Genomic DNA, 16,090 nt, shown 5'->3' with positions numbered 1-16,090 from the left:
ATTTATTAGAAACATCCGGATTCCCGTTGTACGTCGAGTAAAAGGTTCAATTAATTAAATTAACAGAGAGTTAGTTGGTTGAGCAAATATTGTCCGAACGAAACGGGAAACTTTGTTAGATAGAGGTATGATCTCAAGATCGTAAACGTTTCTATTGGATTAGAGAAATTGGAAATATATATATATATAGAATGTATAAGTGCATGGTTATGGTTTTGAAATATAGATGATTGTATTTTCGATCGAATTAGCGTCAATATTTTATATAGCAATTAAATCGAAACGGTCTGTTGTTTACGAGTTTATTTTGTTTCGTTTGAATCCAACTTTATTACTTTTAATTTATTTTTTTACGAGACGAGAAATAAAATTGATCAATTAATTTCTGATTCTTGATTCAATATCGAGCCCTAGATATAGACGCAATAAAAATGGGAAGATCCTTGCCGACGTCTTTATTTATTCGATTTTATTTCAAGTCCTAAAAATTACTTAAAAGCCGAGTAATAACGGGGAAGTTCTCTTCAACGACCCCTGGTTTATGAATAATAAACAAAAAGAGCAAACCCATGAATTCTAAATAAACCGATGGATGTTTTTGTCTTGGAAGTTGAAATTATAAAAAACAAAAAAACCAACGATAAAATAACTTCATTTATATTTCACGTCTCGTTACTCGAAAATTTTCGGGTGATACATCATCGAATTGAGATACAGAATGTATGGGTTAAAAAGGGGAGCTAATGCGGTATCGAATCTGATCACGTTCAAATACATTCGAACATGTATTATCCAAGTTGCGGTCTCGAACATCAGTTCGCATAATATTATATTTCGCTTGGCTCTGGAAAATTTTGCAATTTGTAATAATCGATCATCGACAGAATTTCCCGAGTACAAATAAACCGACTTCCACGTCGCTCTAACCTCAACTAACTCTACTAAACGTTCGCCAGACTGATTTTGATTGAGTTTCGATCAAATTTTTATAATCACATTTAATTTAGAAATCCGAAATTTTCGAATAATGTCTTCTAATGCGCCCTTATTTATACACTCTTACAATGTTCTTCAATATCTCCAGAAAATTTTACGCAAATCGATAAATCAACAATAGAAAGATATACAGTTAGAGGAAGAAGCCTTAGATGAAATAGAAGCGGTATTGACAATACCGTAACCGACGAAAGATAAAGTAGGGAAATAGTGAATATAAAGATAGGAGACGAAAATTAGAGGAAGTTGCTGATTTTGAATATCTAGGAAGTCACAGTCTATTTCAATTTGTTAGAATTGTGACCTTGAAGAAATTTGCGCGAAGATAGAAAGAATACACACTAGGCGTGAGCAAGACAGATATAGTTGGAACAAGCTTGAACGAGCAGACCTCGCGATGGACGGTCTTAGTAGATCGGCTAGAACTGTACAGTACTAGACGAAAATGTTTAGCAATTTCTCAAAACAAAAATGTATATAAATTAACAATAGAAAACAAAGCAAAAGTTTTATAGGTGTGTAGAACGTTAAGTTCTTGTTATTATTTTTGGCTAAATATGCTTTTAAATAAAGCATATTCTTAAATTTTAACGAGGCAGTTTAAATAATTTTGCAAACGGTACTGTACACTGTTGTCTAGTTCTCGCTCGATGATCGGTGGAAAAATGAGCTCCGCAGACAAATATGATTGAATTTGGAATTATGCTACGGCACATCCTAATAAAGGGAAGGGACTTCTTGAAACGAACAGATTAGAAGCAGAACCAGGAGTTAAGGGAAGTAGAGGTAGATCTAGGTTAGATTACCGTCCACAAATATAGTATTTAGGAATGTGGGATGTCCTAGTTTTAGATTAGCCCAGAATAGGAAAAAGTAGAGGGGCGTCTCCAACCAGTCTTAAGACTGACGACTTTACTATGATGACTAGGAGGTTGACGATGACGATGGTGGTGTCGAAGACGATGATGAAGGCATTGATAATGATGGTGATAACTATGACGACAGGCAGCTCAAGTGTGATTATTTATCACCACTGTAGTTTCAAATGTATGCTTCAACAAGGATTTCGAGTCACAAATACAATCAGGTGACTTCATAGTGCGCCGATTTTATTATGAAACATAAATAAAGTGCCGTTTCACTAAGGGAACGTGTCTGTCTGGCTTTACATGTTGATGGATGTTGGAGGTTTTCCGAAATTAGGGCTTCACAATTTAACGTATTAACCGACGAGGCCGTACAGTGGCGTACTAGAACCATAAATTAAACGATCCTAACGCGGCCCGATGGGCGTGCAAAATTTAGCAGTGGTAGTAGCTGGTCCCTTCCATCCCCCGGTCCCAAAACTGGCCCTAATGGCTCGGCTTTTCAGTTAATAAACGATGAAATACCGTGATTATTTCCTGTACGGACCGTAATTAAAACGGATCCCTGTTGTTTAACGTTTTATTTGTTAAACAAGCCTCTTGTAGCGCCGATGTGCCGCACTGGCCGACGCCATCTTCGTCGAGTTTAACGGCCCATTGTTTTTCGTCTCCGTTAGTACAAGACAAGGGAAATGTACGAAAAGAAAATGGAAAATTAGTTATTCAGCTGCGCTAACGCGGTAAATTGCCCGGGGCGTGAGAAATTCTGAACTGTTAAAACTCTTGCTTACAACCGAGTAACGTCGGACTGTTGATTTACCTGAAAACTTCTTCCTTATTAACCCCTGAATAGGACAAATTCTTAATTAACTATCAACGAACAATTATCCGAGCATTATTAATTAAAAAACGTTCAGCGTCTTTTTATCTTAAATGTAACGAATATTGTCGTATAATGTCTTCTACGAGATTATACGCCCTTATTTATACAGGCAGGTCGATACAGAAACTTTACGTAAATTCTTTCTAAGGCGCGGTCATTCGCGTATCGACCCCTGCCCGAGGCACTCGCTCACAGCAATATAAAAACTCTCCCAGTATTGGGATCCGTCAATGGGCATACACCATCTGGTGGCAAAATTTATATAGGAACTGTGCACGCAAATTGTAAAATTGTTTATTAAAATAATAAAACTAGTTAAAGAAGTAAAAATTCTTTTGATGATGGAGTCGACGAAGTTTTCTTCTAAAGTTAAATCAAATAAAAAGTTAATATGTTCCGTGAAAAGCTGCAATAGCACTTCAGACATAGATCTTCACTCTTCACCTACATTAACTACTTTCCAATAAAAACTAACCGTTTTATATATGTAAAAAATATATTCGGAGAATTAGAGAAAAAAGTAAACTAATAGAAGCTTGGATGAAAGCAGTAGGTATCAAAGAAGTGAATTCCGGAATAAAAATTTCTTCACGTCATTTTAATGCACATGATTATATTTCAGTAAGTATTTACCATCATTGTGTCAATACTTATCATTTTATCGTAATTTAAAAACTTGGAAATTGCACGGTACACTATAGGAACTACGACAAATTTTCCCTAATCGGCGCCATGTTTTTAGGCTCCTCCCATTTGGCGGATCCCAATATAGATCATAAAATTAATCTAATTTTGACACGAATCTCCAGTGTAGTAGATACTCCTTTGGACGCATTTTCTAAAACTCTTTTTGAAGAATGATCTTTTAAAAAAGGTTTATTGAGTAACCGTTTAGCTAAACGTCGGAAGCTCGAGTTCGTTTCCTCGATAGCTTTCGGTTTAATTAAAAATCTGTCCATTCAAATCTCCGGAGCTACTTACAACTACTATCTACCGAACGTATAAATAGACACCGTCGTTTCACTTGCCCCGGCTTTTCTTATTGGTACAGAAGTTTTCAAAGGGATTAAGCTTATTACGGCGAAACGAAGGGAAGGAAGTTCTTTAGATGGCGAACTTGCTTCGCTGAAACACTTATTACGCGTCTTATTCGCGTTAATATTCTCACAATAAACCGAAGCAATTTTGTGTAATTGATCCACCTAAACTTCGCACAACGGAAGAGGGTGATATTTCGCACCATTCTTACGCACACCACTAATGTTCGGTAATGCTAACACCGGCGTTACAAAACAACCCTGTCTTACCTTTAAAATATCGCTCTTCTTACTTCGACAAAAAAAGAGGGAAATTACCTTACAATCATGGCGATCTCTTATACAATAACTTAACCTTTCTTTAACTGATGCTGAACTGATTCGGTTCTAAAGGCCGTCGTCTGTTGGAGTTGCCTAGGTTCACCTATTGGCCCCGAAACTCTTTTTTTTTTGTCTCTTATTTGCGTCAAAAACAAAAAAAACGCCATACTTAAGCAAAAAAAAAAGAATGTAAAACAACGAATGAGGAAGTTCATCACAAATTTGCATAACGGAATTACGAATTACCTTTTACATCAACGTTTTTAATGCATTTTTAATGTGTCCACGACGAGAACGTAGGAGGTCGTGGCGGTTTATTATTATACATAGGTATACCTACAAGCAAGAAAAATATTCACGCTTTTTCTACAATGTTACCAATATAATTTAAGTGCCTGCGGCAGGATACGCATCGTACCGGGGAGAGCTACATTCAAAATTTACTAAAACGTAAGATTTCGCTGGAGGTAATTGAGAACTGTAATGGCGCATTAGGGGTTACATTCACCTCCGACTCGTGGATGATAAAAAATAACAGCATATTCATATAATTAGTTCCGGCAACCCTTACGGGCATCATTAACCTCAACGTTTAAACGGAATAAAATACAAATAATAAAACGCTACGTTCAACGAGGTGGCGAGTTATAAAAATTGCTTTTCTTTAATTAAAAGCTGCCCCCTTAGATGAGAAACAATAACAAATGTGCAATAGGAACAGGTACAAAGGAATGCAAATAATTAATGATAACGACTTACCAGCTTCTTGAGCCCAATCGATGAGGGAAGGCACCTTTGACGAAAAACTGGACACGCAATTCTCAAAACGGCCCCTACTATCCAAACCGACTGTTTCAAAATTGGTTTTGATACCGCACATTAGGGCTGTAGCACACGCTGACGATTCCCCAATTTGGGCATTCATGTTATATGTCTGAAACAAAAGGAAAAGGAATAGAAATATCTTCGGATATCTAGATCCTAAAAAAAAGTACCGGATACCCAAGCCGTCTACAAAAAGTACATCTCTTAATTATTTAGAAACTAGCCCTTCATGTCTGAGGAGATGTCCTATTTCGCCTATTCCTTGTTGATATAGCCCTTTTTGAAGAAAATTCCTTATCGCACTGGGCGTTTTAGCAATCATATTGTAATGTTTGTGTGTTTAACAAAATTAACTTTTAAGACTGATAACGACAGAAACTATTTATTTACATTAATTATTAAAGAACTTAAAAACACTATTAAATTATTACTAAACTTAGGTTATGAATTATTCTATTTATTTACAATACTGTTGATATATCACTATTCACTGCGCTATTTATTTCACGCTATCACTGTTAATTTATTTCCAGATTTACTTCTGCAACGGTCAATTTATTTCTCTTTAAATACTCTTTTGTTTACTTTCAGGAACCTTCTAGAAACATCCGGATAGTTTATTTTTTCTTTGAACTGTTTAACTGCTTTCCCAGAACGCAGGTACGACACACACAGGCGCCCGCGACCAGTCGGCGAATCGATAAGCCGTTCACGCACACGTGTGCCCGATCGCACACAAACACGCTCGTGCTCGCTACAATATCGCTGTCTTTTGTTATCAATTTTGATCGATTTCATAAGCGTGTGGATATCGCCCCTTTTTTATTAGACGACAACTTATTGGGATGTTTGTGGTTATTATGTTTCCCCGAAAAAGTCACCGGAGTGTGCTATGTATGAGAAAAGGAGGATCTGGGAGTAGCAGATAAAATGATCTTGCGTCAGAAAATAAATCCGGGCTTCGACACGGCATCACTTTTAATATAATACCTACATTCGCATTGGTGGTGTCGTCTGTCATCTTCTCGGAACCGCCCCCCCCCCCCCCCGAGATAACGTGTGCGAGAGTATATGAAAAGTTTACCTGACTTTGTTTTGTTCAAAGGATAATCTAAGATTTTTCGATTAAAATTTAAAAATATCAAAACGTGTTTCAGCGGCGACGTGCGAGAATCGCTTTTTTTGCTTCAAAAGAAATTCGATGAAATACCTTGGATTAAAGTGCCGTGTTTGAACAAAGTAAAAGGGCCACGCTTTCGTTAAAAAAAAAACACTGCTAAAAATATTTGTACAAAAGGGAAGTAAAGTTTCTTATTTAATATATTAAGTCTTAAAATCTAGTAAAGAATACCGAAAATTTCAAATACACTCTACAAGTTGTAGTTATTTCATGTGCAATTCGATTCAATTCGGTGAAGCACCTGCTCGAATATTATTGACGCTCGCATTTATGGACGGAACGAAAGCATCAAGTCCAAACGGCCGTAAACAACAACAACAACAACAATAACAACCGTATAAACGGATCTTTGTACGAATGTATAATACACAGAAACACGCGTGACGGTATAACGCTAATGGGTAATTAATAAGGAAATGGGCAGTTGTCGTGTTCCGGGCGCGGTTTAAAACACCGATCATCGGTTTTCGCTGTACATTAACCGTCCCATTCCTGTCGCGCTAAATATATCCAATCAAAAAGTTAACAATTTCACCGAAATGACCGATAACGAGCCGGTACATTAGCGCTGAAATGGGTCTCTGTTTAAACACATCGCATCCTGCAATCAATGATTCATTTCCAATAGGCCATTATTCTGACTCGTTTATATCCCGTAACGGCATTGTAACACACACTTTATTAAGCCACACCGTTTTGCTTTTTAATAGCAAGCATTCCGTCGGTGAAAAATTAAAATTAATCATTCGCTTATTTCGCTCGTCATGGTAAATTTACCGATCCTAATTGATAATATTTCTACCTTTCAACACGTTGATTATAGTTTTGTGTAAGCTAATTGGATAATCATCTTGATTTTGCGAAAATACAAGACCAATACCAACAGTGGAACAGTTTTGGTCTCAGTCTTGCTCTGCTTATCACTAGATAATACAATAAAATGATGAATAAAGTCGTACGAAAACTTACATTTATATTTCGGCCAGGGTCGTTTTCGATCAGCTGCCTGGCGAGATCCTTGCAGGACTTGCGAGATGCGGGGGGTATTTTCGAGTCGTCCTCCNAGTGAGCGATGCGTCCGCGTGGACAGCTGCTATACAATAATACATTTCCATTTACCTCCTTCTCTATATCCATACAATATATCCATCAAACAAATAAAATTAAAATTTTCTTTTGTAAAATGAAACCATTCCATCAGTATTTTCTTATGACGTTGTCACGTTCAACTATCGTCAGTAAACCGACTTTACAGACAACTGATTTTTTTTATAGTTTTAAGGATATGCGAAGACTAGCTCAGGATAGGAAAAGTGAAGGTGGGCGTCCAATCAGTCTTAAGACTGTACGTGTTCGGTACATCGATTGGACTATTTTAAACAATGATTTTATTCATAACATTCCTATACAATTAGTTAGTAGGAACTTTTTCGATTTTTTATATTTTTCTCAACGTATAAACACATGTAGTACTTCTCATGCGATACCATTCACGATGACAATACTCCGGCTAAAATTTTAGTCCTACTTACTAGTTTTATTACCCGGTTCCTTTTTCAACGGACCATTTTCACTTTAACGGATCATCACCGTAAAACGCTGCTAATGGAAAGGAAGGCAAGAGCGAAATAAAAAAAGAAAAGAAAAGAAGAATTTATTCCTCGCGGAGAAAAGGCGATTAATATTAGCGAACACGAGTAACGAATAATTTGATTAAATGCTACGCTGCTGCATCATATCGTCGCGTATTTGGTCGGTATTAAGAAAAAGATGCGGATTCGGAGCTTCCGCGTTTTTTTCGCCGAGCTAATCTTTTCTTTGCAAATAAATCAAAGCTATTTGCTTGCCTCTTAGCAAGATTGGCTCCCATTTATCATATTTTTCGGCGGAAGAGGCGTATTACGAACGCATGCGTCTCCCGCGACTCCTCATTTGGATTCTTCTGCCCATTTGGTAAAGCCGTATTTCAATTTTCTTCGTTTGTTGTAAAGAGAGCCACGTGAGATTCCGAAATAAGTTATTGGCTTTTGAAAATGCGAGTGATTTATATCTTGCTCCACTTAGGTCGCTGTTGCCATCCCTTATTTCCTTTCACCATACGACTTTTCGTCCTCATCCTCCTCAATTGGAACCGCCGAACGATTTTAAATGGCCGAAATTAAAATTTTCGATTCGTCGACCCGAAATTCCGTTTCGCTCCGGCCGAATTGAAATCGAAAGCGAAAATAAATATAGAATTATTATTGCTCCGACAATGGGGATATAAAATGCCTCCAAATAACTGGGAATTTCGAACAAATGAAATCAGATTATTTGTTTCCAGAGAAAATCTGTCCGAAAATAACGACGTAATAACACAGGTCAACGAAATCAAGTATTAAAAACATACGAGGGTGGATTGATAAGTTTCCGGCCTAACCAAGAGATGACGCCACTAGGCCTACCTTGAGGTGACATTCTATAGTACCATCCTTGGNTAGACTGGCAAGGTCACAACCTTGTGGGACATACGCACTGACTAGCGAAGTCACAACCTTGCGAAACGTAGGCATAGACCGGCGAAGTCTCAACCTTGTGGGACATAGGCATAGACTGGTAAAGTCAAAATCTTGTGAGACATACGCATAGACTGGCAAGGTCACAACCTTGTGGGACATAGGCTTAGACTGGTGACATCACAACTTTTTGGGACAGGCATAGACTGGCGAGGTCACAAATCTAAAGCTCCTCGGAAGGACAAATAAAGTGCATGTATGTCTCTTCACAAAAGACTTTTGAAAATTATTTAGATATATTTAAATCAGCAATTTATGTGGAGCGGTTTGCTCCTGAATCGTATGAGTGAGGATTTTGTGTTTCTGGCGTTTCCTTTTCTGCAAATTATTTTTGAACTGATTTTTACGAAAAATCGATAGTTAATCAACTGACAGGGGCTTTGCGGTTTCTGTTGAAACAACCAGCGAATATTAAAAATACGCAGAACGAGAACTACGTATTCACACACACACACACACACACACACATTTAATGGTAACGTGAACGCTGTAGCCCTGTTTAATCCTGCATAATACCTTTAAAAAAATTGGAAACATTTTTGCGGTATCGCTGCTAAAAAACAGCACCACCCACTGGAACGACGAACTCATGCGTATCTCTATTTATCAATATCAGGAATGGGAGAGATTCACGTTCAATAGCTGATGGTAGATAAACAGAAACGTAACTACTTAGGCATTCGTTTTATTTAGTCAAATGGCTCCGTCGGTCGTCCGGCCATCCCATCATGTTGACTTAGTTCTCGACGACAGGATTATATTTTATTATTCCGAAGGAATTTTGATTCCGCAGCTGCTGTAGCAACGCGACCGACCTTTTTCAGAACGCAAAGTCCGTCGAAAAATGCGAATTTTTCGTTCGAGAAAATAAAATTACCGCCGTTTCCTTCTCTACTCGACACAGAATTGAATTTATTCATCTCATCGTCAGAAAACCAATTTAAATATTGTCAACGAAATTAATCTCTCTCGTAATTTCATTTATTTAAAACCACCGAAGGTTGGGTTGCTAAGAGACCTATTTAGTAAATGGATAGAATGAAAGAAAAGAAATGATAAGTTTTTTTTTTTTGGGGTTGTGTGGGTAACGAACGGCGCCTATTACGGAAAACGTGCCGTAATGATTTGTACCACGAGCCGCAAGGGTTTCCTTCAACTGAGCAAACATCCGCACCACGCGCCCTTAAGATTGAAATAACTGACAAAAATTTTTGGTTGAACTGATCCCCGATTTTCATTGAACTAATAGTAAACAAGTTTAAGATTGGTTTCAAAAAGGGGTAAAAAAATATATCATTATGAATTATCGAGTAATCTCAAAGATCCGAAATACGTGCCAAACATCATCGATAACCGCACAAAACTAAAGCGAACTTTCTGGATAAAAGATACCCCATGTCCTTTTCCGCATCCCTGGCAAGATGTGTACAAAATTTCAGAATTATTGATTAAGTAATTAAGGCGTGAATTTATAATAAAAAAAGAATCACATTCACAGTTATAATATTACTTAGGATTAACCCTACCTTTACCTATATCCTAACGTTTCTCGAAGGATTTATTATCAATTTTTTTAGGGAAACAAGTGTGGCGAATAAAAAATGAAAGTGCACCAGAGACGAGCACGTATCTTTAGAAAAATTGCTACCTCATTTATTCCTCTTAGATATATATTGCTGCAATTACAGACGCTGGATATTTTTAACGGGGTTACAAACAGAGAGTATACGTCCGACTCTTCGCAGGGCATAATCGTTAGTTCCTCCTGCTCCCCTATTCCACCCTCTAGTGTTCGGTATCACCCCTCATCCACGTCCTAATCTTTACTTTTAACAAATACCGATCCGGGAGCGTCCCAGCGCCTTTTTTGCCGAAAGGGATCGGTGTCTAGCGACTTCGAATTATCGCACATCCGATTCGAACTTAATCAAACTTTTTTGCTCGATTTGTATTCTAGAGAACCATTCGAAAACCGTCACGCCGATTCCCGAACATTAAGACCTGACGACTGGAATGGGAGACGTTAGTAATAGCACTCCAGGGAAAATATACCGTTAAAGATTGTGACTGTGTAACAGCTAATTGTCCAGATATGTCGTTAAAATTTTTTTTAAGATGGAAAGATACGAGTCTTCCCAAGAAGGAAAAGTAAACATAAAAATCAATTTAGCTGGGTTCGTTCGGTGCAAATTCGGCTTTAATAAACAAGCTTTTAATTAAAATATTCCCGTCTAACCGACGGGCATTGCCTGTTAGCCAGCCGGTAAAACGGCTAGATAACAGGAAAAATTACGACGTTAGCACATTGCGAGAACATAGGAAAAGCGCACCTTAATGAAAATAACTTCCAAACTTTTCCGAAAGTGAACAAAAAAGTTAAAGTCTAAACTCTCTTTAACAGATAACGGAACAGATTTTTTATTTTAACTTTTAAAAAGTGACTAAAAATTTACCTTTGCCAACGCCACCGCTGGGAAGGAGTCCCATACTAGCTCGTGTTCTTCCCCGCTTTTACCCAAACGCTGTCCACGAAGAATACGGGCTGCAGTAATAGTGGCAACACCCATTCCGTCACCCACGAACAGTATAACGTTTTTCGCATGCGGCTTTCGCTCATCTTCAGTCGCATATTGTAATCTGCGCCTCAAAGCAATTCTTGCCTGTTCGTACCAATAATCCATATCTGGAAAGAAGGGAGATTGTTGTTGAAACAGGTAGCAAAAAATGTCATGCGAGCATCTTCATTAGATGATAACAATATGAAAAGGTAAAATTTTCTTAATCAAAGCGACCAAACTCGGGACTGTTAATGTTCTTTCTATCTACTCGAAAGCTGATGCGGTGTTTGTCCAACGTAGATCTACATATACGTTGATACTTGCGCAAGTATCTTTCGCGGAACATATCTACATTTCCTTCTTGATTTAATTAACGTAAGATAAGTGGAAGCTTAGTGCCTGAGGATTAAGACTGTGATACTTCAAGACTTAAGTAACTTTGGTAATTTGGTAATTGACGTCATTAAAATCTATCTCATCTCTGTAACCGAGCTTTGAGTTTCAACTAGGTATTATAACTTCGGATTAGCTAACAGTAAAAGTTGAACGGATTGTCAATTTCAGTCATGTACACTTCTAAAACAGCTACAGATCCTTATGTAAGTATTCGCACAAAAGAAAAACAATATAAGTACGTATGACACGATAATATGATAAACTGGAGTTATCGCATAAAACACCTGGTCTCGAGGTAAACCTTTAGTTTCGAATAAAACGAAGTTTCTCTCAAGAAACTGTTTTAAAACTGGCTTGTTCAGAAGTAAACTAAACTTGTCATTTTTCTACGAAGTAAGAGATCAACAACTAAAACGCAAAAGGGAAGAAAACAACAACTTTTCGTAGATACAAATACGTACTTTAGATGCTTAAGGAACGAGGAATGCAATGAAAACAGAACAACAATGCAGTGAATAGATAGATAAAGTAGTAGCCTGGTAGCAACACTACGAATAATTAAAGAAGAGCGATTAAACTGAATGAAAAACTGCAAAAGGTAAAAATACTAGCGAGAAAACAAGGATACTGACAAAAACTATATCCTGGAAAAACAGGGACGTAGCTTCCTGTGGGGGCTCAATAAAAATAAACACCATAAAAGGATAGGCTTAGATATAGGTACAGGGGCAAAAGATTAGCATGTTTAGATTTGTAGATGATATAGCTATAAAAGCGAGACTCGAGTCTCCGTCTCTCATCGAGTCTCTCTGGTGTCGCTGAGAGAGACTGTCAAAAAAAATATTTAGCGTCTCTGAACGAGAGACTCGAGTCTCTCATAGAGAGATCCTCATTTCGTATTCAGTCTCTGAACGAGAGACTCGAATCACTGAATTAACAATTTTATCGTTCGAGTCTCTCATACAGAGACTATGAGAGATCCATAAAAACCCCTAGGCAATAACTGAGAGACTGTGAGAGACGCTGAAAGACTCTGAGAGACTGGAGAGAGACTGAAAAATTTTGTCTAAGGAGTATTTTAGCGTCTACGGATAGCCTTAAATAAAATGGAAACAGACGGCCCTATGGAAGTCAATAAGAAATAGGCGAGATAGGTTGGTAGGACACCTTCTCAGGCATGAAGGTTTAGTCAGAGACACATTAGAGGCAGAAACAGGAGTTAGGAGGGGTAGAGGTAGACCTAGATCACATTACTGTTCGCAAATAGTTAAGGATGTGGGCTGTTCTAGTTTTAGGGAAATGCGAAGTTTAGCTCAGGATAGGAAAGAGTGGAGGTATCTGTCCAACCAGTCTTAGGACTGATGACCTTATGATGATGATGATTAGTTTGGATTATTTATTCGTATTTTCGATATCGTATACAGTCTAATGTATTAGGAATAAATGAAAGTTTTTATTGAATTTATTTTCCCTGGGGTAAATAAATTTTTTGTGTTGTCGCTGACAGGTGACGAGATAGATAGAAAGATATGTATACGACATATACATAAATCTAATGATGACATAAATGCATAGTGAGCAACGCTGGAGTAAAACTAATTTTTCAATTTGGCTTAAAAGGGGTTAAGTATGCTGAGGGCGTGTGGCGAGAGTGTAAAATTTGTGAAAAGAGCAATCGGGAAAGCAGACCCTCTTTCGCTGTTTATTACCCGTGCTGCTCGTACTTCTCATTTCCATTTCATGAGTTTGCTAGCTGGTGCGATTCCACGTCTTTATTCACCTCCGAAACACATTGCGAACTAATAATTCCGCGCACCACCGCCACAAACGCCGCCACAACGGCCCATTGAAGCGCAGGCCCTTTTACGAGAAATCCAGCAGGTTTCTGCTACAATTAACGAACGAGCTCTGAGGTCTGCTCCTTTCAAATATTTATAAACCAAGCCTCGGGTGCTTATAAAGCAACAGAGTTTGTATATTCATGAAAATTGTTACTTACATCTTATTGGGAGAGAAACTATACTTCGTTTAGTTTCTCTAGCGATGTGACCTTTAGTTTGACCGGCGCAAAATAGAAAAGAACAGCACTAGGCCAGAAAAGAAAGGAGATAACTCTCGGCCAAACTCTTAACCGGTGAGGAGCGTACAATCCGTACAGTACTGCACGAAAAAATTGACCATTATCCACTAAAGTTGTATTGCTCAAATGTGCTGTTATTGGTACCATTTACTACTGAAAATATCAACGAGATGTTTATTTATATTTGAAGACATATTAAAGGCTTTAACGCTTGTTTTCGACTCGCACTACTATTCATGATTGAACAAAACTTTTAGCAGGTACTGTATGAACAAGAGTCGAGAGTATAACGAGCTTTTTTCTCCCTACCTGCGATTTTGCTAGCGCGCGTCCAACACATTGGAAAGGGCACATTGCTAAAGAAAGTAAACGAAGTATAGTTCTTTAAAAATGCTTAAAATACGTATTAGCTGTTGTTATAATTTTGTATTCTAATTAATATTCACAAAACTTCATTATTTTAGTATCAGGGATGATAAACTTTTCTGGTTTACTCTCAATAGGGTAGCGTGAAAAGTTGTTGAACCGTTTTTCCCAATTTATGAACTATGTGCCAGTTATCTATGCATAATATATACATACAGCGCTGCGGATGTTTTTTTTTTCTCTCCCCTTTTTTCTTTCCCGAAACCATTCGACTCGAACTGTTGATTTATTGGGATAACTATATAACAATAAGTAGAATTTCGAAATGATGATGTCGACAGAGACTTAATCAGGGAAATGTAAAATCGATGAAACATAGCGAAACTTTGTGAAAAAAAGTTTTATTGGGAGATTTGTATGTATGTCCCGTTTTAATTTTTATTTCTGAAGCAGTTTGGGGTTGCTTTCGTGAAGACGAAAGTTTTTTAAATGCGAAACGCGGTGCCCTCGTTTCGTAACTCATGAGCAAGTTTTGAGCTTTAATTAACTGGAACTACAAAGTATTTTTACGGCTTCGTCGTCCTCGCCCACAGCCGCGCCCCCGCCTCCCACGCTCTTCTCGCACCCCCTGGGGTGCACACGGCTATTGTTTATGTCCCGTTAATTACGTCAAAACTACGTACCTGTTACAGAAAGTGTTGCCGGTGTACACTTTTCCACCAAGCTCGTTATGAATACTGTAAAGTGGATCTATGTACACATGTAATACTTGTTTCATCAGCGTCAAGTCACTTATATTACCCCTAAATTTATTTTTTCATGTAATTGACTAATACGGGGAAGAATTTACAAAATTAAAGAATTAACAAAATTAACTTCTAAGACTGATAACGACAAAAACTATTTATTTACACTAATTGTTAAAGAACTTAAAAACACTAATAAATTATTACTAAACTTTGGTTATGAATTATTTTATTTATTTACACTACTGTTGATATATCGGTATTCACTTCTGCAACGGTCAATTTATTTCTTCTCCTACTCGGCGATCGTCTCTTCCTTTAAATACTCTTTTGTTTACTTTCGGGAACCTTCTGGAAACATCCGGATAGTTTATTATTTCTTTGAACTGTTTAACTGCTTCCCCAGAACGCAGGTATGACACACACATTTACAAATACGGCGCACTTGAAGAGAGGCGCCTGCGGCTAGTCGGCGAATCGATAAGCCGTTCACGCACACGTGTGCCCGATCGCACACAATATTTTTCGGAGCTGCGACTATTTAGATCCATCCGAGAAGGGTTTGCTTCGTGTTTCGTAATCCTTAATCACCGTTAGACAGGGTGAAATTGATCAGCAACGTTCAAATATTTACCCCGTTGTACAAAAGACGTGGCAGAAATTTGGGATTAGAAGAAGGGTGCAGGTGTACAAGAACAAGAACCTGTGACAGGTGTCCATACACTTCCTTATTACTGAATCTCACTATCGAGAACGTCGAGGGGTTGCTTGTCGGTTATTATAGGGACGCCGTACCACCTTTTGTCCCTTGAATAATTCAAATGGTTACCCAACAATTGTGAGTTTACATAAATTTCGAGTTGAATTGAGGAAGAGGACGTCGAGAGAGGTAGATACAGGCGGTAGACGAATAGCTGCCCCACATTTATCTGCTTACATGATGGATTGTTACTATGCTTTTCGGATAGAAGCGAACACAGGCCGACGAACGAGAACATCTCCAAAAATGGAGAGAGACGGACAAGTAGGTAATGTTTGCAGCAACTTTATCTGTATTCAGAAAGTTAATTGGTTTTTCTCTCTAATCTCTTTTAAGAGACTAAATAGAGTTCATGTTGATTGCTGCTTCTCAAAACGACCGGCATATTTACGCAACGATGAGGTACCTCCGGCACATTTCCTCGCTTCATCCGACCCATCCTGCGTCTCCTTCTTGACTTTTCGAGGACGATTATATCATTTAATGAAACCGAATAAGTACTTTAGTAGGTACGGATATAC

The 16,090-nt window shown here is 37.9% G+C and overlaps 1 protein-coding gene across 2 annotated transcripts in view; it reads right to left on the bottom strand.

Annotated features, from left to right (window-relative positions):
- The window catches only part of LOC108739057 (alkaline phosphatase-like), a 135,110-nt gene that overhangs the window by 34,393 nt on the left and 84,627 nt on the right, over positions 1-16,090 (bottom strand). For both annotated transcript variants that reach the window (XM_025973288.1, XM_018472751.1), the window contains 2 exons: positions 11,117-11,346; positions 4,863-5,037 (listed from right to left, as the gene is read on the bottom strand). In XM_025973288.1, the coding sequence (XP_025829073.1) occupies positions 4,863-5,037; positions 11,117-11,346 (405 nt within the window). The remainder of the gene's footprint in view (positions 1-4,862; positions 5,038-11,116; positions 11,347-16,090) is intronic.

This window comes from Agrilus planipennis, unplaced genomic scaffold (assembly GCF_000699045.2).
Source record: "Agrilus planipennis isolate EAB-ADULT unplaced genomic scaffold, Apla_2.0 scaffold134, whole genome shotgun sequence".
In the NCBI taxonomy this organism is placed as follows: domain Eukaryota; kingdom Metazoa; phylum Arthropoda; class Insecta; order Coleoptera; family Buprestidae; genus Agrilus; species Agrilus planipennis.
This window is presented reverse-complemented; position numbering and strand designations above follow the sequence as displayed.